General features: G+C 35.5%; 1 protein-coding gene and 1 long non-coding RNA gene across 2 annotated transcripts in view; one reads left to right on the top strand and one right to left on the bottom strand.

Moving 5' to 3' along the window:
• The window catches only part of LOC119768613, a 32,102-nt gene extending 11,343 nt beyond the window's left edge, over positions 1-20,759 (bottom strand). Inside the window, exon 1 of the long non-coding RNA XR_005278103.1 lies at positions 20,576-20,759. This is a non-coding gene — a long non-coding RNA (uncharacterized LOC119768613). The remainder of the gene's footprint in view (positions 1-20,575) is intronic.
• Positions 26-20,560, top strand: LOC6039274. Its single transcript, XM_038258771.1, has 3 exons — positions 26-742; positions 19,893-20,118; positions 20,216-20,560. Exons 1-3 carry the CDS (start codon positions 544-546, stop codon positions 20,361-20,363), a joined length of 573 nt encoding a protein of 190 aa, XP_038114699.1. The 5' UTR covers positions 26-543; the 3' UTR covers positions 20,364-20,560.
• Positions 20,760-22,547: the final 1,788 nt, after the last annotated feature.

The following is a 22,547-nucleotide window of genomic DNA, read 5'->3' on the forward strand; positions in this document are numbered from 1 at the left end:
AGGTCCCACACCCCACGAACTTCAGTCAGTCTTGGTCCAGCATTCGAACAACAAACCACGCGACTTTAGGCTGGTCATCGATTTTCGGGTGTGTGTGTGTGTGTCTGTTTGTGATTTTTGATCCGCGAATAAGCAAGTTATGTAAGGGCTCGTCGATCGTCGTCCAGCGGACTTCAAGGAGACGAGACTCATTTGCGCGAAATCAACAATCGACGATTTGCGCGCGCGCGCCATCGCGATCGCGTACATTGAAATTAAGTAATCGCGGGTCTTACCCGAGGGTGTACGCTACCTGCTCCCTCCCCCTTCTTAAGTTGGCCAAGGTAGCAGTACCGCCTCGAGGTTCCACGGGAGCTTGGACGCAGCAGTACCCAACAAACGAGTTCCAGCTGCTCCAGGCGGCAGTGCGTTCGCAACAGCCGAAAAGTCGTAGCCCAGTAGACACCCTGCCCGCGGTGCTAGTTCTGGCGACCTCCGCAAAGTGTGATAGTGCAAAAAAAAGTTACGAAAGTTAAGATTAAGTGATCATCCGAACAAAAAAAAATGAAACCGTTGAGCCTGGTTCCGACGGCGGTTCTGATGGTGTTTGCCCTGCTGTCCAGCACCGACCACAGCGGGTCCTCGGTGAGGGCGCAGGAGCCACTGTTTGAGCTGCCGGTGCAGCTGATTGGCTTTCCCGTGATTATCCTGTCCGTGCGGTTGGCGAACTTTGCCAAGAAGCTCGCGTACTCGCTGAATCCAAGTAAGTTTAAGGGGGAATGGGGGAGCTTGACGATCGGTCGTAAGGGATCATCCACAAAAATTGAAAATTTTGTATGGAGAAAAAAGCCATTGAAGGAAGGAAGGGGTTACACATTTATAATTTAATACTAAGTGTTTAAGGGCAATCTCAAAAGACCTGGAAATTTTGGATTTTTTAGATCTAACAGAAATAGTATTCAGTCAAAGTAAAACAGCAAGGATTGATTTCGCGTTTTTGTATCTTAATGTTTGTAATACTTTAAATTTTAATTATTTAAAGAACGTTAAGAGCACAGTGGTTCTCTTTGATTTCGCAAATCAACTTTTCTCTTTTTTTTTATTTGGATTTGAGCGTTCAATTTCCCGTCCCGGGAATTCCCGGGATTTCCCGAAAAAAATATTTCCCGTTTCCCGAGAAATTTGTGAATTTTCGGGATTTCCCGTAATTTTTAAGCAAAAGTATAGATTTTCTCAACTTTTTGCATTTTTTTTTTAATTTTTTAAAAAAATATATATGAAGGAACTCAATTTTATTTTATTTTATTTCATTCAATTTACTGTTCACATTGAACTTATCAGTTCGTCTGAAAATTTCATATTAATTTATTTGCTGGGCAACACCAATTACGATTTTTTGGAATGATATATTTTTGGTATGTTTTTAAACGAATTTTATTAATTGATGTTATATCATTTGAAAATATGGTATCCCTTCCAGCCAAGATCAAAATTGAGATTTTTGTACGTTTTTGTTTACTATGACCACATTACATGAAAATTGAATTGAATTGTAGGGGATCCAACGCATCTTCTGTAACTTGAATTTCACTTAATCAGTTTATTTTTGGCTGCCGTTGCGAAAATAGAATTACGATGAACACTAAAACCCATTTTTCTCGGATATTATCCGCATTTTCAATATTGGTCAGTAGAGCTACCAAGGGCGTAAGAGGTTTAAATATGAAACTAATTAACTACTTTTTTGACTTTTCTTTTAATCAGAGTAATTTATTAGGCTGAATCATAAAAAAAAACTCATTAAAAAAACTACTTCGTATGATAAGGTACCAAAAAAAAAGCAAACATATTTCAAAACTCGCTGAAAATATTTGAAAACTTTGGGTTTAATTTGCATTAAAATGTCATTTCAAGTGAAAAGGCAGATTTTCAAGGTAAAATCAATGTGCATCTATTTATTCATGACCCAATATTTGTCATGAAAATCATATTTTCTGCATTATTTTTTCATTTAGACTTATTTATCAATATTATTCTTTGTCATATTCTCTCAAACTAGTCACAGAGACAAATTAAGAAACAATTTTGTGGTTTTGGAGCATGGGTTTATTTTATTCACTGTCCAAACAATGTGATTGAAAAAATAATACTTCCTATAAAAAAAACAATACTTGTTTGATATTTTGAAAGACAGCCTATTAATTTAGTAAATTTATGTATTTTCTTGAAGTTATATATATTTTTTATAAGAAGTACAAGGTATTAATTTACAACCAAGACTAACATTTCAAATGGGCCAAACATTCAATATTAGGCCCATTTAAAATGTAAGTCTTGGTTTGAAAAAGTTCAAAATATTTTTTTTTCGAAAAGATCGTCAAATTTCACGAATGTTTCATATTTTAACATTAAAAATCGGACCATGAGTTGCTGAGATATCGACATTAGAAAATAGTGGATTGTTTGGGAGAGACTTGGAAAACATCAATTTTCCTGTTTTTTAACCTTTGCATGGCAATATCTCAGCAACTAAGGGTCGTATCAACAAAGTTCAAAAAAGCAAAATATAGAGAATTTTACCAGCTTTTCAAAAATATTTTTTTCAAAAGTAGGCAAATATGTGCACTAATTTAAAAGATTAAAAACTGTGACTATTTTCAAAAAAGTCACCTAAAAATGGTTTTAATTTGAAAACGGTGCACTTAATAAAAATTTCACTAAAGTACTTTTTGATTGCAAATTTGATTTTACATCGAAAAATGAAGTTAATTTTTTTTAAAACAAATATTGATTCAAAAATTCATAACTCGGTCAAAGATTTTTTGCACATCCTAGAAATTTCTGAAAAGTTGGCATTTGATGTCCTCTAAAACATATAAAAAATAATATAGTGTTTTTCTGCAAATCAAGTTTTAGTGACAAAAAGTTAAATTAAAAATCAGCAAACAAAATTTTACCGTGTATCATTTTATTCCAGTGTAGTCTGTATCCATACCTAAAACTTTGCTGAAGACATCAAATCGATCAAAAAATCCTTCAAAAGATACAGGTTTTTGAATTTTCATACATCAGTTTTATATGGACAGCTGCCAAATTTGTATGGAAAATTATATGGACACAAACTTATGATAAAAAATGGCTTCTTTGGGCATACCGATGGCACCAAAAAAGTTTCAGCCGGATTAACAAATACAAAAATTAAAATTTAAGAAAAAAGACCGATTTCATAGAGGATTGCTCATTACTGTTTTTTTTCTTTTGTTAAGAATACAAACACTAAAGTTTATTATATTTAACTGAAACTTCATAGGTCTGTTAGGCTTTTATGTTGTTTTCAGCCATATTTGTTGAAAGCAAAATCCCTCTTTCATTATTTCGAGCCTAACATTTCATTAGGGAACAAAACCAAAAAGAGAAAATCGCTTGCAAAAAGTGGACAACTTGTTTCAATTCCTATTTAAAAAAGAAGCTTGACTGATAGTATTTTAACAAATGATACGATAAAACACACCATTATCCTCAACTCTGCTTGAATGCTTGATTTTCGCAATAAAACTCATAATTTAAAAAAAATCTCGTTATTGAGCCCTTTTAAATTTCCAACTGTTGTTCATAATGGGCCCTTTCTGAATGCAATTTCGAAGAGAACTAAAAGGGCACTAAAGCGCTGTCACCCGATTGTTGTTTTGAATGATGTTCATGGGCCCTTTTGTTTAGTTAGAAATAATGAGGAATCCAGCGGAAATTTTGATAATTGGTGAAGTTTTGTGATCGAATGGTGTAGATAAGGTATGTGAAACATAAAAATTCTTCAAAAGTGTACAGAACAGCAGCCGCGGGACCGTAACAAATAATGTATTTCGACGAAGTTTTTTCTGCAGAAATCCTTGGTGAAACGTAAATCAAACTTTGTTTTGAAGTGAATTAGTGTACTAGTGAAGTGAACAACTACGGAAAACTAACGAAAAAAAGGGCACAATTGAACTTTTTGTCTAGTTTGGAGTGAACATTGTTATGTGCCCTTTAGTGTTTGTGATTTTTTTCAATAGGAAATTGTTTGCTATCAATCTGAATCTAAGAGGGCATGTAGAGAATGTACAAATGAATGGAATAGTTGAACAATCCCGAATGTTTACGTTTTGGTTTTGTGCCCTAATGAAATGTTTTGCTCGATTTATATTTATCATTAGACTCACACCATGCATCAAAACCTAGACAAAAGTGGTGGAATGTCTATAATAAAAAAATGCCACAAAAAAAAACAAATATCAGTTCAGTTTGATATAAAAATAACAGTTTTCCTATGGTAAACCCGAGTCCACAATCGGATTATGGAGGCGGTTCACTTGAGGATTAGACAAAAATAAACTTTATTTTCAAAAGGCTTTTTTTCTGCATAAAAACAATTAATTGATGAAAACTATTCATAATTGTTCAAAAGACTTCCGATTTCATTATTCTGTACAAAGGGTTATGAAATGTTGCTTAACATATTGAAAACTTATGAAAAGTGCTCGTCGGCTCTACTAGGGTGTCCAGTAAAGGTTAAAATACCCTACCTCACTTTTTTTTATAAAATGCACCGTTTTTAAGTTAAAGCTATTTTTAGGTATACATTTCTGATTTAGTTTCGTTTTTTTAATACTTCTTGAAAGAAAAAAATATTTTTGAAATGCTGAGAAAAATTTATTTTTTTTTTTTCTCTGGAACTTTAAATATCGGGTAGTTAGTTTCTGAGATACAACCTCACAAAGAATTCGAATCGATGAAAATTATTTTTTAAATGTCTGCTAGCCTGTTATTTTAAACTGACGATATCTCGAAACTATTGGTCCGATTTTCTATAATGAAAAATAAACTTTTGCGAAATTCTCTGATCCTCTAAATAAAATGTTCCCTCATGCTCATGTTCATTCTCTGATTTTTTCAATAAACATAATTTTAAAATCAAGCTTTGCTTTTGAAACGTCTTCAAACAGATAAATTTCCAAATATCAAAGTTAAGCCCAAATTATGATTAGGCCGTTGCAAATATTTTTCAAAGTTTATGTCGCCCCCCCCCCCCCCCCTTCTTCAAAATTGGTTCGAAAAATCAGGGGTCAAAAAATATTTTTTCAAAAAAAATATCAAAATTTCAAGGGAAATAGAAGTCTAATCAACTGAGAACTGTTTGGACTATTTAAAAATATTTTGAACTTTTATGAAATTACATTGTACAGCACCGCAAAAACTTTTTTTCTCGCAAAAATAAAATTTTCATCAGTATTTAGAAATTTTGGAAATCAATGATTGCAAAACAACTAGACAGGTATATGATGCATTTTAAAACACTTTTTTCATTCAAATTTTGACACCGTGACCTGTAATTTATTTTTTTAGCTTTTTTTAATTTTTAAAATCTTAATCTGTTAAGGGACTACTTTTATTAGAGTGTAACAAAAATGACTTTTTGGCGGGCATTCAAGAGTTTGTTCCGGTGGGCTTACTAAGCCCAAATCCAAAATATGAGCTTGATTGGACGTAACAGGAGCTAGCTCTCCGCCCTTCAATTTTAAATGGGATTTAACCCGTAAGAAAGATTTTTTCAAAAATGTAACTTTTTGAGGCATTTTGGCCACTGAAGCGTTTATTTTCAACATCATTGGCGTGTAGGCCCAATCCTTGCGCATCTTTTGGTATATATAACATTGAAATTTGGAGCACCCTGAAGCTCGGTAAAGGCCTTCAAAGTTTGGCATTTTTTTTTTTTTGGAAAAATCGGCCCCGGCAAAATCAAATGGCGTCTAGGGCGTTACCAAAAGATGCGCAAGGATTGGGCCTACACGCCAATGATATTGAAAATAAACGCTTCAGTGGCCAAAATGCCTCAAAAAGTGACATCTTTGGAAAAATCTTTTTTTTACGAGTTAAATCCCATTTAAAATTGAAAGGGGGAGCGCCAGCTCCTGTTACGTCCAATCAAGCTCATATTTTGGATTTGGGCATAGTATGCCCACCGGAACAAACCCTTGAATGCCCGCCAAAAAGTCATTTTTGTTACATCCTAATTTTTATTTAAGTGAAATCATGGAAAATATGTTGGAAAGTGTCCATGTGGTTTATAAATTTTCCAGAATAGTTCTATCTCCAACCTAACACTTGACAGTCGACAAGTAAGGTGTTACTTCACGCATTGTTAACGCTACCAATAACCGGTACAAATTACCTACGATGGTCATAATATACCCTACACACAACGAGAAGAAGGAAAAAAAACTGCTACAATTGGGCCAAGGTGCCATGAAACCGAAAAATTCGTTGTCACTCTGGTGATCACGCCGCAAAGTCAACGAACGGCGCACCACCTTTCAGTTTCAGCCTCTTCAAGGTGGCGGAATCACGTACCCCTGGCCGTACTAACCCAAATTTCGTCCGTCGTTAAAAAAAAAACCTGTGCAAGGGAGGGTTCGAACGGCGAAAAGTGACCTCGTGCCACTTGCGAAAGTAAACAAGTTTTTTTTTAAAGCATCGTGCGGAGGCTGGACGAAGTGACGCGTTCCGTGGTGGAAAAGAAGCGACGAACCCCCTCCGCCCGCGCGTGCCGTTTCGAGCTCAATGTTAAACGTTCGTTGCATTTTCAACGGCTCAAAGAGCGCCAAATTGGCCTATAGAGGCGACGACGACGACGAGGATTATCTAACCACTCTCCGGTTCAGGTGAAACACCTCTTGGCGAGGCCAACCGGCGAAAAGTGCAGCAGCGTTGGAACAACGCGCGCAGATCACGTACGCCCCCCCAACTGTGGCGCGGAGTGGCCGCGTGCCGGGGTATGACGAAAAATCTGACGATCACGGTGACGAATGGATTTTCGAAGGGACGGAGGATTGTAGTGGGTCGCACACGTGGGGAATTTTTTATTGTGGTTTGAAGAGAACCAGTTGCAAGTCATAGTTTTTTTTAAGTTGTTTCAAATATTTTACATAGAGTTTACCAAGGGCAAAAACACGTAGAAATATTTTTTATTAAAAAGTTCAACTTATTTTTTTCAGATTTAACATTTTTCTGTATTAAGAGCGAGTCCATGAGCAAAGCATACCTATCTCGCATCGACCTCACCAATCTGCCTGAAATTTTCAGGTGTTGTTTGTACATATAAAACTAGCATCTGGCCAAAATATGAGCACTCTAAGTCAACGGGAAGTGGGGCAAATCGGGACACAAAGTTTGAAGGTTCAAAAACGTCAAAAATCTTTAAACGGCTATAACATAGGCAAAATTCAATTTATTTTCAAAATTCAAAATGCATCTGAAAGGGCTTGAAAAATGCAAATAAATGCAGGGTAGAGCATCCCAATTGGTTGAATGTAAAGGGAGTTATTGACATTTTAGTGAAAAAATAGTATAATTTTCAAACTCAAATAAAAAAGTGTTTCATCCAGCTATCAACTCGGTTCGACCTGCAACTTGTAGGGGACATCTGGGACTAACATCTGAGACTGAGAACGCTTTGGGTAAGGCAGTTTAGCATATTAAATAGACACTTTTACTTTTAGTGAATTTTTTGGTTGTATATTTTTGCTCGGGGACCCCTTAGATCCCATTTTCTGGTGCTAATTATATCATATTCGTGTTCCTGAGACAATTTCACAATAGAAACATGCATGAAAATGTATATTTTCATCCATTTTAGCCCTTTAAAAAACAAAAGTTAAAAAATGAAAATTTCAGACAGATTGGTGAGGTCCAAACGACATCCCATACAAAGGGGTATGCCCTGTTCGTGGACTCGCTCTTAAAGCATTGGACGGGGTTTAAACATAAAGTTACTGAATGTGAAGATTCAGGGTCCAGAAATAGTAAATGCTTCCTCGAATAACACAAAAAAAAATTGCTTTGATTGATACATTCCGAATCATGATTTGAACGTTTTTCTAAAACAAACATGGCCACCAAATGGCCGATCGGGAATGATGCCTTTCAGTGCCTAAAATGGAGGCATTTTTTAGAGCGCTTTTCTGAGACTTCAAATAACATTTTTCCTTCCTCACCTCAATGAGGAAAGGCTATAAAATCACTCGAAAAATGAACATTTTTATTCGACCTCGTAGGTCCACCTTCACGTACACCTATCGACTCAGAATCAAATTTTGAACAAATGTCTGTGCGTGTGTCTGGATGTGAGTCCGTGCACCGAAAAATATGCACACGATTATCTCCGGAATGGCTGAACCGATTTGGACCGTGTTGGTCCCATTCGATCCGTCTCGGTGTCCCACAAGACCTTAGTTAATATTATGAAGTTTAGGAAAGTACTTCAAAAGCTATGCTAAAAAAACGATTTTAACAAAAGTCCGGAATATTGTAAAAAGGGTGGTTTTTGTAAGAAACCCCGTCATGTTATACATTTTTAGAAAGGTATTTAAAAGATCTTTCCAATGAGCTTTAAACATAGAAGATCTGATAACCCTATCAAAAGTTATTAGCACTTAAATATTATTTATACACTTTTCAGAGGCTGGATCTCAGATATTTCGATTAAAATGATGTCCGGGTCCATCATGCGACCCACCGTCAGTTAGATAATTAAAAGACCTTTCAAATGAGCCTAAAACATCAAAGTTCTGATCAATGCTTGAAAAGGGATCTATCACTGAACGGGACTGCTCTATATTCGATAGAACTTTCTGTCAGCGATCATTTCCCAAAACGATTTTTGATCGCTGACACACAACGCCTATCATGACCGTCATTGCTTGGCGACGGTCGATGAACGTAAACACGAAGACAAAACGAACGAAAAATGAGCACCACTCAAGCAGCCGCCCGAACGAGACAACTTGCTCTTTCTCTTTCTCTCGTTTTTGTCTCTCTCTCTTCCTAGTGTATGCTACGTGGTGACAGGAGTCATATGATTGCTATCATTGGAGAGATGATCGGAATCTCGGTAGAATGTCAAACGACCGCTCTCTAGGCGATTTTTCTCCTGGAGGGAAGTCAATGATTGTGTGAGTGACTTTGCGTAGCACTCATTCCTTTGTGTGTGAAACGAACGAAAGCAGAATGTAAAAATCAGGTTGTCGTGGTGAAGACGATTGGAGTGCTCTGTCAGCTATCACAAAAAAAAGTCGAAATTTCGTAAGCCCTGGTTCTGATAACCATAAAAAAGTTATATGAGCAATTCCATGTCAAATAAGGAATCGGTTGTACCCGACCCTCTCCTATTTCAATGAAACTTTGTAGACATGTTATCCTACGCTTATATAAGCCATTTTTGTGTATATGGAGCCAGTTACACTCGAAAATCACATTTGAGACGGGCGTAAGTGTTTTAAATATTTTTGTATTTCGTAATTTAAATATTGCTGTATCTCAAAGCCGTTGCATCGAATCAAAAAGTGGTCAGAGACAAACTTGTAGGAAATTTGACGGGCTTTCCGAAAAAAATACACTGAAAGAAAAAAACACTCCACTTTTATGAGATTTTTTGATTTTTAAGTTTAAAAGTCAAATTTAAAGGTGAGCCCACGATTTTTTTTCGTTCAAAATTTTTATGAAAATAGCTTAGATGTTACAAAAAGATTCACGAAAAATTCAGGATGGAACAAATCATCTAAAAAAATACAAAAATCATTTACTGAAACTGTTTTTTTCGAAAGTGCTCTAAACGTCAAAATTTTCAAAAGTCAAATACGGGAATCGATTCTCCAGACAATTTTACATAAAAGTCTCCATATTGATCTATGTCCAATCCTTGTGAAGTTACAGCGATTTTAAAAACAAAAATGCTGAAAAAATAGGTTTTTTGATGGTTTTTGGCAAATTCTATATGACAGACTTGATTTTTCAGTCTCGAAAATATTTTTACCGGAAAGCTCGTCCAATTTCCCATAAGTTTGTCTTTGACCACATTTCAATTGGATGTTTGGGCTTGCAGATATAAGCTAATTACATTGCTCATAACTGAAAACATATTTTTTCAGTGTAGTATAGTAACCTGGATATTAAATTAGACGCACTTTTGAGAAAAAAAACATTTTCAGCAAATGATTTTTGTATTTTTTTAGGTGAGTTGCTCCCTTTTGCATTTTGTGAGTTTTTTGTAACATCTTAGGCTATTTTCACAAAAAATTTGAACGAAAAAAAATCGTGGGCTCACCTTTAAATTTGACTTTTAAACTTAAAAACCAAAAAATCTTATACAAGTGGAGTGTTTTTTTCTTTCAGTGTATTTTTTTTCGAAAAGCCCGTCAAATTTTGTCTCTGACCACTTTTTGATACGATGCAACGGCTTCGAGATACAGCAATATTTAAATTACGAAATACACAAATATTTAAAACACTTACGCCCGTCTCAAATGTCATTATCGCGTGTAACTGGCTCCATCTACACAAAAATGGCTTATATATGTCTAGAATAACATGTTTACAAAGTTTCATTGAAATAGGAGAGGGTCGAGAAAAAAGTACCTAAAAAATTCCTGTTTTGGGCTGGAATTGCTCATAATATGCACTTAGTGTTGTTTATACACTTTTTAGAGGCAAAATTCCAGATACTATTGTTGGATAAGTTATCAAAAGACCTTACCGACGAGCCAAAAGGATTGAAGATCTGAAACCCCTATAGAAAGAAATGAGTATTGAAGCTTAATTTTTTAAACATGTTAAGGGGGAATGATGTAATTCTGGATGAAGATATTCACAATATGAATGAGAGGAAGGCACCAATCACCTAAAGGTGGATTAATCAATGTTTTTTGTAATTTAAGTCTGACTAAAACTTTGTTGATACATTTTGCTTCAAATATTCGCCCATACAAGTATTCAATATTACCTAAAACTTTGCAAAAGACACAAAATCTATCAGACAATCACTTCCCAAGATACAGAGTTCTGAAAATTTAACTAGCATTTTTAGACAACTGCCAAAAGGTCTGTATTTTTAAATAGGATTATCTGATTGGTCGTCTTTAAAAAAATGTTAGCTCCGAGAAAAAATAAATTCAAAAAAAATCATTCTTATTTATTGCAGATAAAAAAAAATGCAAATAAGACAAAGTTTAACCTTAAGATTTATCGGCATTTCATCACTCTTCATTGCACGCAGTGCAATTATCGACCACGAAAATAAACTTGCAAATCGATAGGCAATCGGTACAAAACGGTTGACTAACAACAATTGCAAATGCAGCGCACATCACTACGGAATCCTTGACCGCGTGCGCAAATTGCAACACACTAAACAAGCGTGCGCGCGCAAAGAAATTCCCGCGGTGTGCATTTTTCTCACACAACAAAAAGCTTGACGCGTCGCGCTGCTCATCGACAACAACACCACCACAACAACAAAGCCCGAGTTTTTGACCCACATTTCGATCTCCTCTTCACTTTTTTTTCATTTTCGTTTTCGCATCTTTGGCTGACATTCGCGCGGATCATGACGAAAAGCGCGCGAAACGCGAAACGTGATTGCACACAAAACGCGTGGCAAGAAACAGCTGATTCGAGACGTGAATTACATTTTTGGCAACGGTTGATCGGTAGACGCCATTGGCGGTAATTGATTAATCAATCACGATCGATCGGGGTGGTGAAGGAGGATCCCAAACTACAGAGCATTTACCTCGGAGTTTTTGGTGGACCCCTTGTAGTTGAAGCAACAAAAGAAATAGAGGTGATTGAACCGATTGGAATAATAGATTCTCAGTAATTACAAATGTTTTAAAGTAATACATGAAAATAAAATCACAAAATCACATTAACCCTCTACTGCCCAGGTCATTTTGAGCCACTTTTGTTCTACGAAAAACTTTACTTCTATTGTTTAAAAATTTTCTTGTTTTATTTTTAGTATTTTAGTTTGCATTTATCTTGTTTAGTCTATGTTTATTTTTGGTAGTGTTTTGCCTATTCTACCACCTAATATAATTACATTTTTCAAAACTTATTTTCCCTAAAAATTTGCCAATCTAATTTTTTACAGTATTTTTTTTATTTTTGCTTGTTTTTTTTACATTTTCTGCTATAGAATGGCACCATCATGATATAAATTGTTAAAAATGCGTAGAGACATAGTCTGGGACACTACAAAAATTACTGCATACTTCTTTTTACTTAAAATATAGGAAATGTTAATAAAAACACAGCCAAAGTTAACCCCTAAAAAATTACATTTTTAAAAACATTGGCAAAGTCACATAAAATAAGTTAAACTTCCAACGCTAAAATTTTCTACAATTTTAAGAGTTCTTCTTTCCAATGCTTTTTAAAGATCAAAAATTGGTTGAAAAATTGGTATTTGGCGATTTTTTAGATCGAAGCCCGTCTAAAGGCGGGGTTAGGTTGTAGAGGGTTAACATGTGTTTTGGAATTTTTCCAAATGCCGATGAAAATATTTTTTTAAGTTTATGTTCCTTGATACTGACCGAAATCGAGGGAGGGAATTAAGGAAATGAAAAATTTAGATAATAAGCTATGGTTTCAATAATTCAATAAAACATGTAAAAAATCTCATAATTCCGTATAACAGAATATTTAATAAATCCATTATAAAGGTGATTTCCAATCCCTACTGCTCACTACTTTGTCATTAGTATATTTCAAGATTAAAGTGAGTAACAGACAATTTAGCTTGAAATTTTTCCATGCGCAAAGTGAACTGTCAAACTTTCTGAGCATTTTTCTCGGAACAACGAGTTGATTTACGGATGCCACGATATCTCGAGATTGGATAGACCAAATTGGCTGTCAAGATTTTAAAGACATATCCCGTGTGCATGACGAAGCCCGATTTCAAAATTTTGCTTTTAAAAAAAATACAAATATAAAGAACTGTTTTTTTTTTTAAATCTAATCTAATCAAATTGAACACAAGCGCAGCCACTCCGAAGAATGCATCCTGCAAGAACATATGTTCGACATCGCCAATTTTATATAATGTTATGTGAAATTTTCCGAGGAATCCGCTAAAAATATTTTCAGACATAGGCTCTTTGGTCCAGACACGGTCAAAACGCCAATTTAAGTTTTCATACAACTTTTTCAAATGTTAAGCTAGATTTTTGAAACTTCTTACTATTTTTCTCAAATAGCCAAACTAATCACCTTTCTTTTGCGTCTAAGACAGCTGAGCAATTCTCTACGAAATCGGTCTTTTTTCTTAAATTTTAATTTTCGTATTTTTTAATCCGACTGAAACTTTTTTGGTGCCTTCGGTATGCGGGGTATGCCCAAAGAAGCCATTTTGCATCATTAGTTTGTCCATATAATTTTCCATACAAATTTGACAGCTGGCCATACAAAAATGATGTATGAAAATTCAAAAATCTGTATCTTTTTGAAGGAATTTTTTGATCGGTTTGGTGTCTTCGGCAAAGTTGTAGGTATGGATATGGACTACACTGAAAAAGCTGAGAAAAATTCTCTATATTTTGCATTTTGAACTTTGTTGATACGACCCTTCGTTACTGAGATATTGCCATGCTAAGGTTTAAAAACAGGAAAATTGATGTTTTCTAAGTCCCACCCAAACAACACACCATTTTTCAATGTCGATATCTCAGCAACTAATGGTCCGATTTTCAATGTTAAAATATGAAACATTCGTGAAATTCGCGTAATATTGAATGTTTGGCCCTTTTAAAATGTTAGTCTTAGTTTAAAAATTTTGAAAATATTTTTTTCGAAAAGATCGGAAAATTTCACGAATATATTATGTATTATCATTGAAAATCGGACCATTAGTTGCTGAAATATCGACATTAGAAAATGGTGTGTTGTATGGGTGGGACTTAGAAAACATCAATTTTCCTGTTTTTAATCCTTTGCATGGCAATATCTCAGCAACTAAGGGTCGTATCAACAAAGTTCAAAAATGCAAACTAAAGAGAATTTTCTCAGCTTTTCAAAAATATTTTTTTCAAAAGTGGGCAAACATGTGCACTAATTTAAAAAAAGAAAAACTGCGACTATTTTCAAAAAAGTCACCCAAAAATGGATTTAACTTGAAAACGGTGCACTTTATCAAAATTTCACTTGAGTACTTTTTGATTGCAAATTTGATTTTACATCGAAAAATGAAGTTGAAAAATTTTTGCGACCATTTTTTCATTTTTTTTTTTAAATCAGTTTTGATTCAAAAATTCATAAGGGACCATCCATAAACCACGTGGACACTTTAGGGGGTATGGCGATTGTCCACGATCCATACAAAAAAGTTTTTTTTGTATGGACAATTGTCCACGAGGGGGGGGGGAAACAGATTACCAAAAAAGTGTCCACGTGGTTTATGGATAGTCCCTAACTCGTTCAAAGATTTTTTGCACAACCTGGAAATTTCTGAAAAGTTGGCATTTGATGTCCTCTAAAACATATAAAAAAATAAAAAAAAAATAGTGTTTTTTTTTGCAAATCAAGTTTTAGTGATAGAAAGTTAAATAAAAATCACCAAAAATTTTTTACCATGCATCATTTTTTTTCAGTGTAGTCCATATCCATACCTACAACTTTGCCCAAGACACCAAATCGATCAAAAAATTCCTTCAAAAGATACAGATTTTTGAATTTTCATACATCATTTTTGTATGGCCAGCTGCCAAATTTGAATGGAAAATTATATGGACAAACTAATGATGCAAAATGGCTTCTTTGGGCATACCGAAGGCACCGAAAAAGTTTCAGTCGGATTAAAAAATACAAAAAAAAAATCGAATGACCGAAATCTGAGAGAATTGCTCAGCTAAAATCGGATGAAATGACGCGGAGATATGATTTTTGAAAAAAGAGGATTTTGCGAAAAATGACGAAAAATGCAATTTCTCGAACCACCCTAGAACGATGTAGGTCACCCTAATGGGTAAACAAAAAATACGGGTCTAATTATTTTAGCCAAGGAACCCCCAGACAAATTTTGAGCCCGATCGGAGAACTTTTTTTCGGTTTAGGCTCTTTTCAAATGGAATTGCTGTATAATTAGTTTATTGACCGCATTACAATCAATCAACTCGCTTTTCATTTGTTCTTTCTAACTATTTCAAACCTATTTGTTTGAACGCACTTTAAAATATCGGCCCCCAAGAATTTTTGTTCTCCTCATGCCCAATAGTGCTCAGGTGCACCATTTTGAAAACGCCGTAAAAATATCAAACAAGTTATAATTTCAAATTCAACGTTCAAGGGCTTTTTAGAAGGGTCCAAACGACTCGTGGACATTTTTTCATCATAAAATGTCACAAATGAGTGATTTTTTGACATTCAAAATCAGACCGTTTCAGAAATATCGACATTTAAAAATTCGTGCTTTCCATTTCATTAGGGCACAAAACTTTTTTAAACAAGAGTGTACCCTCTCACACCTTATGCAAACTGTCATTCGAGTGAAAGGGATACACTATTGTTTACAAAAGTTTTGTGCCCTTTTGAAATGTTAGCCTCCAATTAAGTGCAGTTTGAGTAATACTTAGACAACTTTAAATCAAATGTTTCTTTAATTGAGAGGCTGTAATTTCACAGATATACAAAATATTTGTATGCTGTTTCAAATTATGTTAAAATTGATTACACTGACCCACACAAATTGACAAAAATGACTGCGCATTCTCAACTCGAAGACGAGCATGAACTTTAGGGTCCCCATAGAAAAACCATTCGGCCCTGTCTGAATATTTTTGAAAATTCAACGTGCACCCTTTTGATTTTTCGAGTAAATATTGGAAAAAACCATAAATAAAATTTGCAATACACGGAGAAAAAAGAGTTCTGAAAATCTTGAACAAACATTCATGATAATGGGAATCACGAACAAAGTGTTGTTTTTGAAAAACGTACTATAAAATTTGATCACTTTGTTCGTGGTTTCCGAATTCGTGAACACTTGTTCACGATTTTGGGAACTCATTTTTTTCTCCGTGTTTTGCAAATTTTATTTAAAGTTTTTGCACATACGTTTTGCTTGAAAAAAATGAAAGTTGTGCTTGAAATAAGATTTTTGTTGCCACTGAGACACAAAATGTGTGTGATTTTTTCCAGATGGCGTATTTTCTTTTCCTTATTGTAATTATTGTAAATTAAACGGATTCAAATGATTTCCGCCCTATCGCCAAAGGAGACTTCGCAAACAATCACCAAGGAAGGGGATCCTCTTCCGGCTTTTTACAAAAAGAGGGGACCCCCGTTGCGAAAGAAAAATTGATTTCAGCCAGGGACGTCAAACAAATTACATTTCAATTTAGTCACGGTGATTGATCGACTACCAGTCTGCGCCACCTTGAGGGGAGCACTAGATTAGCAGCAAGAAAGCAATAGCAAAAATAGTATCGCAGAGGTGCTCAGCACACCAGCAGCTGTTGCGCAACCCTCCCGCGGGGGGACGACGACGACAATGGGATTGAGTACTTGAGGCGTAAAGAAGTTAAATTTTGCGCGAACGCGCGCGAAAAGCTGCTCATTTTCAATGTTGTTGCTGCTGGTGCTGCTGCGGTCCGATGCAAATTTAGCCAGGTTGTGTCTTTTGGGTTTGGCGATTTTTATGCAATTTGTTGTTTATGTTTATTAAGCTTCGTTTCGTAAAACGAGTGGCATTTTTATGGACTTTGATATGTTTGGTCTTGCGCGCCTGGACCATGACAATGTTACGTTGTTGATGGTTTTAGCCCACAGTTATTATGGTGATGTGACTGTTATGAAACGGATTATCCAGTTTGTCGTTTAATTGGTGACGGTGACCTAAATTTCATTAAGGAACATTTAAAAAATAGCTAAAATATAGCACAGGTCTATATTAATCTACTTATTTTAAACGATTCGTCACCAATCGAAAAATCGTCACTAGCGCGGCAAAAACCTAAAAAAACACCCATCACGCATTCTTCATTAGTTATAAAATTCAGTTCAAGACCGTGATGGTCACCGAAATTTAAATTTGCGTTTGCTTACGTGACTGCGACATTTCGTCAGTTGGTCTTTCCACCGCATGCCAGCACCTGCATCGAATCATCATCAGCTGGCCACGCCGCCGCCGCACCGGAACTTCAAGGTCAACCAGGTGGGCACTACGACGGCTTTTTTTTTCTTCATTCAACTTCAGTCCAGTCCAGAAACTGGCTGGGAGCAGCGAGAGAGAAGTGAAACGAAAGTGAAATTTATCACGTTTCCTCGACGTTTAGTTTTTTTCAAGTAGCTGTTTAGATGGTCTCGAACTCTCGAACTGTGCGTGGTCACGATTATGTCTGGGAAACTGGTTTTGACGGCGAAGGGTCATAATTGATTGGTAAATATTTGGGTGGCATTTGGAATAGGATGCGGTCATTAGGGATCTCTGTTGCGTTGCAACGAAAATATGCCCGAAAAGGAAAGAAATGATAAGAAATGAATTTAGCTGCATGGTGCTCAAAATACTGGTAATTTTGAAAAAAGAAGAAGTATCGACACAACGAAACGAAATATGTTTAAATCAGAATGTTGGCAATCAAATATGTTAAATTTGGTTTGTCCATACAAATTTGACAACTTACATACAAACATGATATCTAAATATTCTAGAAACTGACAAATTGTCAAAAATTGCAAGTTTGTTTGTAATAGTCTAATACCTCATTGAGAACGGAATTTCACAATCAAGTCCAATATTTGAAAATGTCCAAAATACGCATTTTAAACCTTTTCAAAAAGTTACTCATGTCTCTAAAAAATAAAAAATAAAAAGCAGAAAATTTCCAAGATTGTTAATCGATACATTTATCGTGGATAATATTATCGATATCGTCGAGACGATAACGATAATCTATTGTTATCGTTATCGTTATTTCGATAATTCTATCGGCCATAAGATTACGGACGAGAACTCATTTTTAAAATCTTTCTTCAATTGATTATTAAAATTATTATTATTAAAAAAAAAATACTTACAAAGAGGAAGTTTGAAAATTCAACATAATTTGGTTGACTTTGGCAATTTTAAAAGTATATTAAATATAAGTTATCGTCCTTTATCGTCGAAAAAACTATCGCAGTTATAATTATCGGAATAACGATAAAGATAGATTATCGTTATCGTCCCGAAGATAACGATAGAACTATCGTTATCGTTATCGAACCTCGATGATTTTATCGTTAACAACCTTGAAAATTTCACAAAAGTTTTACTTTTTTTAAATCGAAAATCTGATCAATAGATTCCGAAATATCGCATCGTCGTCGATTCTTGCACCTTTGCACCTTTGGAAAAAATTATCGCAGATATAATTATCGGAATAACGATAAAGATAGATTATCGTTATCGTCCCGAAGATAACGATAGAACTATCGTTATCGTTATCGAACCTCGATGATTTTATCGTTAACAACCTTGAAAATTTCACAAAAGTTTTACTTTTTTTAAATCGAAAATCTAATCAATAGATTCAGAAATATCGCATCGTCGTCGATTCTTGCACCTTTGGACCCAATTCTTCCTCCCATTTGCACTTTGTTTCGAACTGACTTCGCCAAACTTCAACCACTTCTGACGAAGATCTTTGTCACCGGAAGAGACCTTTTAATCCGACCGCCGTTTGGTGTTTGTTCAGAAACTGGCGAAACACTTCATACTAAACCGAAAATTTAAAGAAATTCGCACAACAGATTTCTAAACAAATTATTCAAGTGCAAGGAGAAAGTCACGCTTGTGCTTGCACCACCTCGTACTTTCTTGATGTAAACAAAGTGAGATCATTCGAAAATCACGTTACGCATTCCCTTTTTTCGCTTTTTTCACCCCCCAGATCATAACCTACAACTTTGCCGAAGACACCAAATCGATCAGAACAAACCCTTCTCAAGAAACAAGTTTTCTTATATTCACATAACTAAACATTTCGGAACCCTCCGCAAACGTCAAACCTGTACAAATTTGCTGCCGGATCTTTTTCCGGATTTCTTCTGGAAAATATTTGGCAACAAATTTATAACGTTTGACTTTGCGGAGGGTGCTGAAAAATAAAAACAAATCACTAAGTGCACTGGCCAATATAGAAAGTATGAACAATTTTTTATTTGAAACTAAAAACACAAAAAAAATCGATATTCGAAAACGTAGAGAAATAAATACTCAGCTGTGATTTGACGTGTAATACGGAGTAATTTGTACTTTATTTTAAATATTTTCGAACAAATTTTAAGATTATAAGGCCATTATCAGTAAATCGCAAAGGGACCATCCACAAACCACGTGGACACTTTTTTGGAAATTTCAACCCCCCCCCCCCTCGTGGACAATTGTTCATACAAAAAAAAACTTTTTTGTATGGAGCGTGGACAATCGCCATACCCCCAAAGTGTCCACGTGGTTTATGGATGGTCCCAAAGCGTAAGCTCTACGATTTTGGAAAAATAAGTATTGTATGAAAACATTGTTCCTGTATTGTATGAAGTATTGTATCAAAACATTGTTCCTGGCACCAAAATCTATCAAATTCTAGGTCGAATGCCGTAGGTTCTTATTTTATTTACATAAACTTTCAAAAGTTGAATCAGCGATCAGCAGAAAAACACCTTTTCACAATTTTCATTTTTGGACATGTTTTAAGAGCTAAAAGAAAACAATACATTTCAGCAGTGCCAGATTTTTTTCGGTGTTTTTTTCATCAAGGCAATACAATTTTTAACTTCAACATTTATAAAAATTAGACAGAAAGAATAAAACATTATTTTTTAATATTTGCTCTAATTTTAGGACAACAAAAACATAAGGTTAAGCCCTCTTCAAAAGCAAAGTCTTTAATTTTAAATTTTGATAACATTAACAGTCTAGGCTTGCAAAAAAAAATCAATTTATGCAATTAGTTTTTTTGGTGATGACCATAAATTCTCTTTTACCCTTATTTTTTTTTTGTTTAGAATTTTCCAGTTGAATATTAAATTTTAAAAAAAATCCCGCATTCTTTCCACGCCCCCATTTCCAGAGACCTACCAGTCCCGCAGCCGGCGTGAGACCCTGGCCAGCGGAGGAGGAGCAGCTCCCACCGAGGAGGAGATCTCGCGGATGGCCGTGGACGTGGCCCAAGCGGAGCGCAAGATCCAGCACGAGTTTGGCCCGAAGGCCTGCATCGAAGAGGAACCGTGCCGGTTGCACGCCGTCCGGACGAACCGCAGCGACGACTACCAGCCGGACTGGAACGAAATCTTGAAGTTGATCAAACCGCCACGAATTGGCCACCGGAACAGTTGGGGGAAAACTAACAAGCGAATCGTTTTTTTTTTCGGTCTTTTTTCTATCTCCTTCCAGGGACTACAAGGTTCGGGCCACCGGAATGAAGCAGTGGTACCTGCTGTCGGTGTTCATCGGAGACTACATCCGGGACGTGCAGTTCTGCAAGCAGCTGGCCAAACGGCTGGCCTGTGACCGGAACCAGAAGGAGTTCGTGCGGGACTAGAAATGCCATCCGGTGGATAGGGAAGGAGGTGGACAGCTCCAGGAGAGGGTCCATTTGAGTTACTTTAAGCGTGCAATAGGTTTAGCTTGCAGGTTTTCGAAAGACTTAATTTTATGTAAATAGGAATCTTTTCAGTGTATTTTATAAGTTTACCAAAAATGCCGAAATAAACGAAAACGAGATGTAAAAATTAAAAATAATACTTGGCTTACCTTTATGGGTATGCAGGAGATGTTCACATTATTTCAATATCACACTAAAACTTTCAAAATTTCCATAAAATTATCAATTTTTCAAAAACACTAACACTAAAGCTTTTAAGGCATATGGGAAATCACTTAAGTTGATGAATTAGTTCACTTAATAAGAAACATTGATCCCAAAACAACAGGATACAACAAGAAATATTTCCTAGAGAAAGCTCATAAGCACTAAGTTAATTTAATTAAGACAACCATTTAAAAAACAACTTGTTTTTAAAATTGCGCGCGCAAAATTTGGCAGAGCAAAACAGACTGACACGGAGAGAAAAAAACTTTTTCGTTTGATGATTTTTGTTTGACCTCGTTGGTTTGACAAAGTTACTTTTTATTTACACAGGACTCACATTTACTAAAAATCAAAGGTTTGGGAGTAAGTGTGAACTTTGTATCGAGAAATTAAAAGTGAGAGTGTGTGCGTGCAACATGGAGTTAAACTTTCCGAAGTGCCATGGTAAACTTCACAGCAATTTCACAGAAAGTGTATGTTTCAGATTTGACAGCTCGATTGTCTTTTGCAAGCAGAACATCAATAGAGGAGAAAAGCAACTCGCGACAAAGATTTGAGGCTAGGAATTTCGACAGGTATGATTTTCATAAAGTATTCGCCTCCTTTTCTCTCCCACAGAAAACCTGGGAACGAGGTAGCTGTCAAACTAGGCCAAAACGTTAAAGCCACTCACAAAATGAACTTTGAGTGACTTGAGTTCATTTCTGACGTCACGGTTTTCTCCTCTATAGAGGAGAAAAGCAACTCGCGACAAAATTTTGAGGCTAGGAATTTTAACAAGTATGATATTCATAAAGTATTCGCCTCCTTTTCTCTCCCACAGAAAACTGGGGGACAATTTAGCTATCAAACTAGGCCAAACTGTTAAAGTCACTCACAAAATGAACTTTAAGTGATTTGAGTTCATTTCTGACGTCACGATTTTTCTCCTCTATACAAATTGCTGCTGGATCTGTTTCCGGATTTTCAATTGAATCCTAAAATGAAGCTTAGATTGCTGATATTATTGTTTACAGCGATAAAGCTTATTTTTCTGAGTACAATGACCCTTTGTACGAGAACAAAGAGTTTAAAATGGATTTTTAAATCAATTTTGAAAAATTAACCTCGCGGTCCTTCTTGACAGAAAAGCTCCTACTTGACAGCTCGTTCCAAGGGGACCATAGTTGATCCATCGAAAAAATGTTGTCTTGTAAAAAAAAAATTTTGCATTAATATGAAAAATGTGATCAGAAATGGTTTTTAATCGTGTTTTTTTACTTTAGTACCCAATTCAATTTTTCACAATTAAACCATAGTTGATCCATCGAAAAAATGTTGTCTTGTCAATTTATTTTTTTGCATACACGCAGAAAAATATTTTATAGAATCAGCCTGTACGAGGTTCGATTCAACAAATTTTTTGTTGAATATAATCAACGCCGATTTTGCGTTGAAACAAACCTTGATTTTCTTAATTCCACAAAAAGCTTTTGTTGTTTTGAAAAAGTTCCTTGACTATTAGCGTTGATTCAACAAAAGTCTTGATTTTCAAATCAACAAATTGTTTTGTTGATTCAAATAAAAATCTTTGGTACAACATAAGGCTTTCTAGTCAGAAATTTACCAACACATGCAAAGTATGTTCACATGACAGCTGGACGTTTGTTTGCATCAGGTTTCCTATCTCTTTCTAGCAAAAGTTTTTTGTCAGGCGACTTCTAGCTAGTTTTTTTGACTGACTGCCCGATATGTCAGCCAACATACTTCGCAGGGCTGTGACAGCTACAGCTCGATCATTGTTTGCATCAGGACACTGTGACGAGGAGTTCGTCATTTTTGAGTTAAATTATATTTTTTTCACTGGGCCTAGAAAGCCTTATTAATGAAGTAATCATTTTAGAAGAATAACAATTAAAACTGATTTTTTCAAAA

Source organism: Culex quinquefasciatus, chromosome 3 (assembly GCF_015732765.1).
Source record: "Culex quinquefasciatus strain JHB chromosome 3, VPISU_Cqui_1.0_pri_paternal, whole genome shotgun sequence".
In the NCBI taxonomy this organism is placed as follows: Eukaryota; Metazoa; Arthropoda; class Insecta; order Diptera; family Culicidae; genus Culex; species Culex quinquefasciatus.

What these genes read in the sequence shown, in the direction of transcription:
- LOC6039274 (XM_038258771.1), top strand. Translation starts at nt 544, where the DNA reads ATGAAACCGTTGAGCCTGGTTCCGACGGCGGTTCTGATGGTGTTTGCC. An exon ending in CGCGTACTCGCTGAATCCAA is followed by an intron (nt 743 to 19,892) that starts GTAAGTTTAAGG and finishes CCCCATTTCCAG; the next exon opens with AGACCTACCAGTCCCGCAGC. An exon ending in GACTGGAACGAAATCTTGAA is followed by an intron (nt 20,119 to 20,215) that starts GTTGATCAAACC and finishes ATCTCCTTCCAG; the next exon opens with GGACTACAAGGTTCGGGCCA.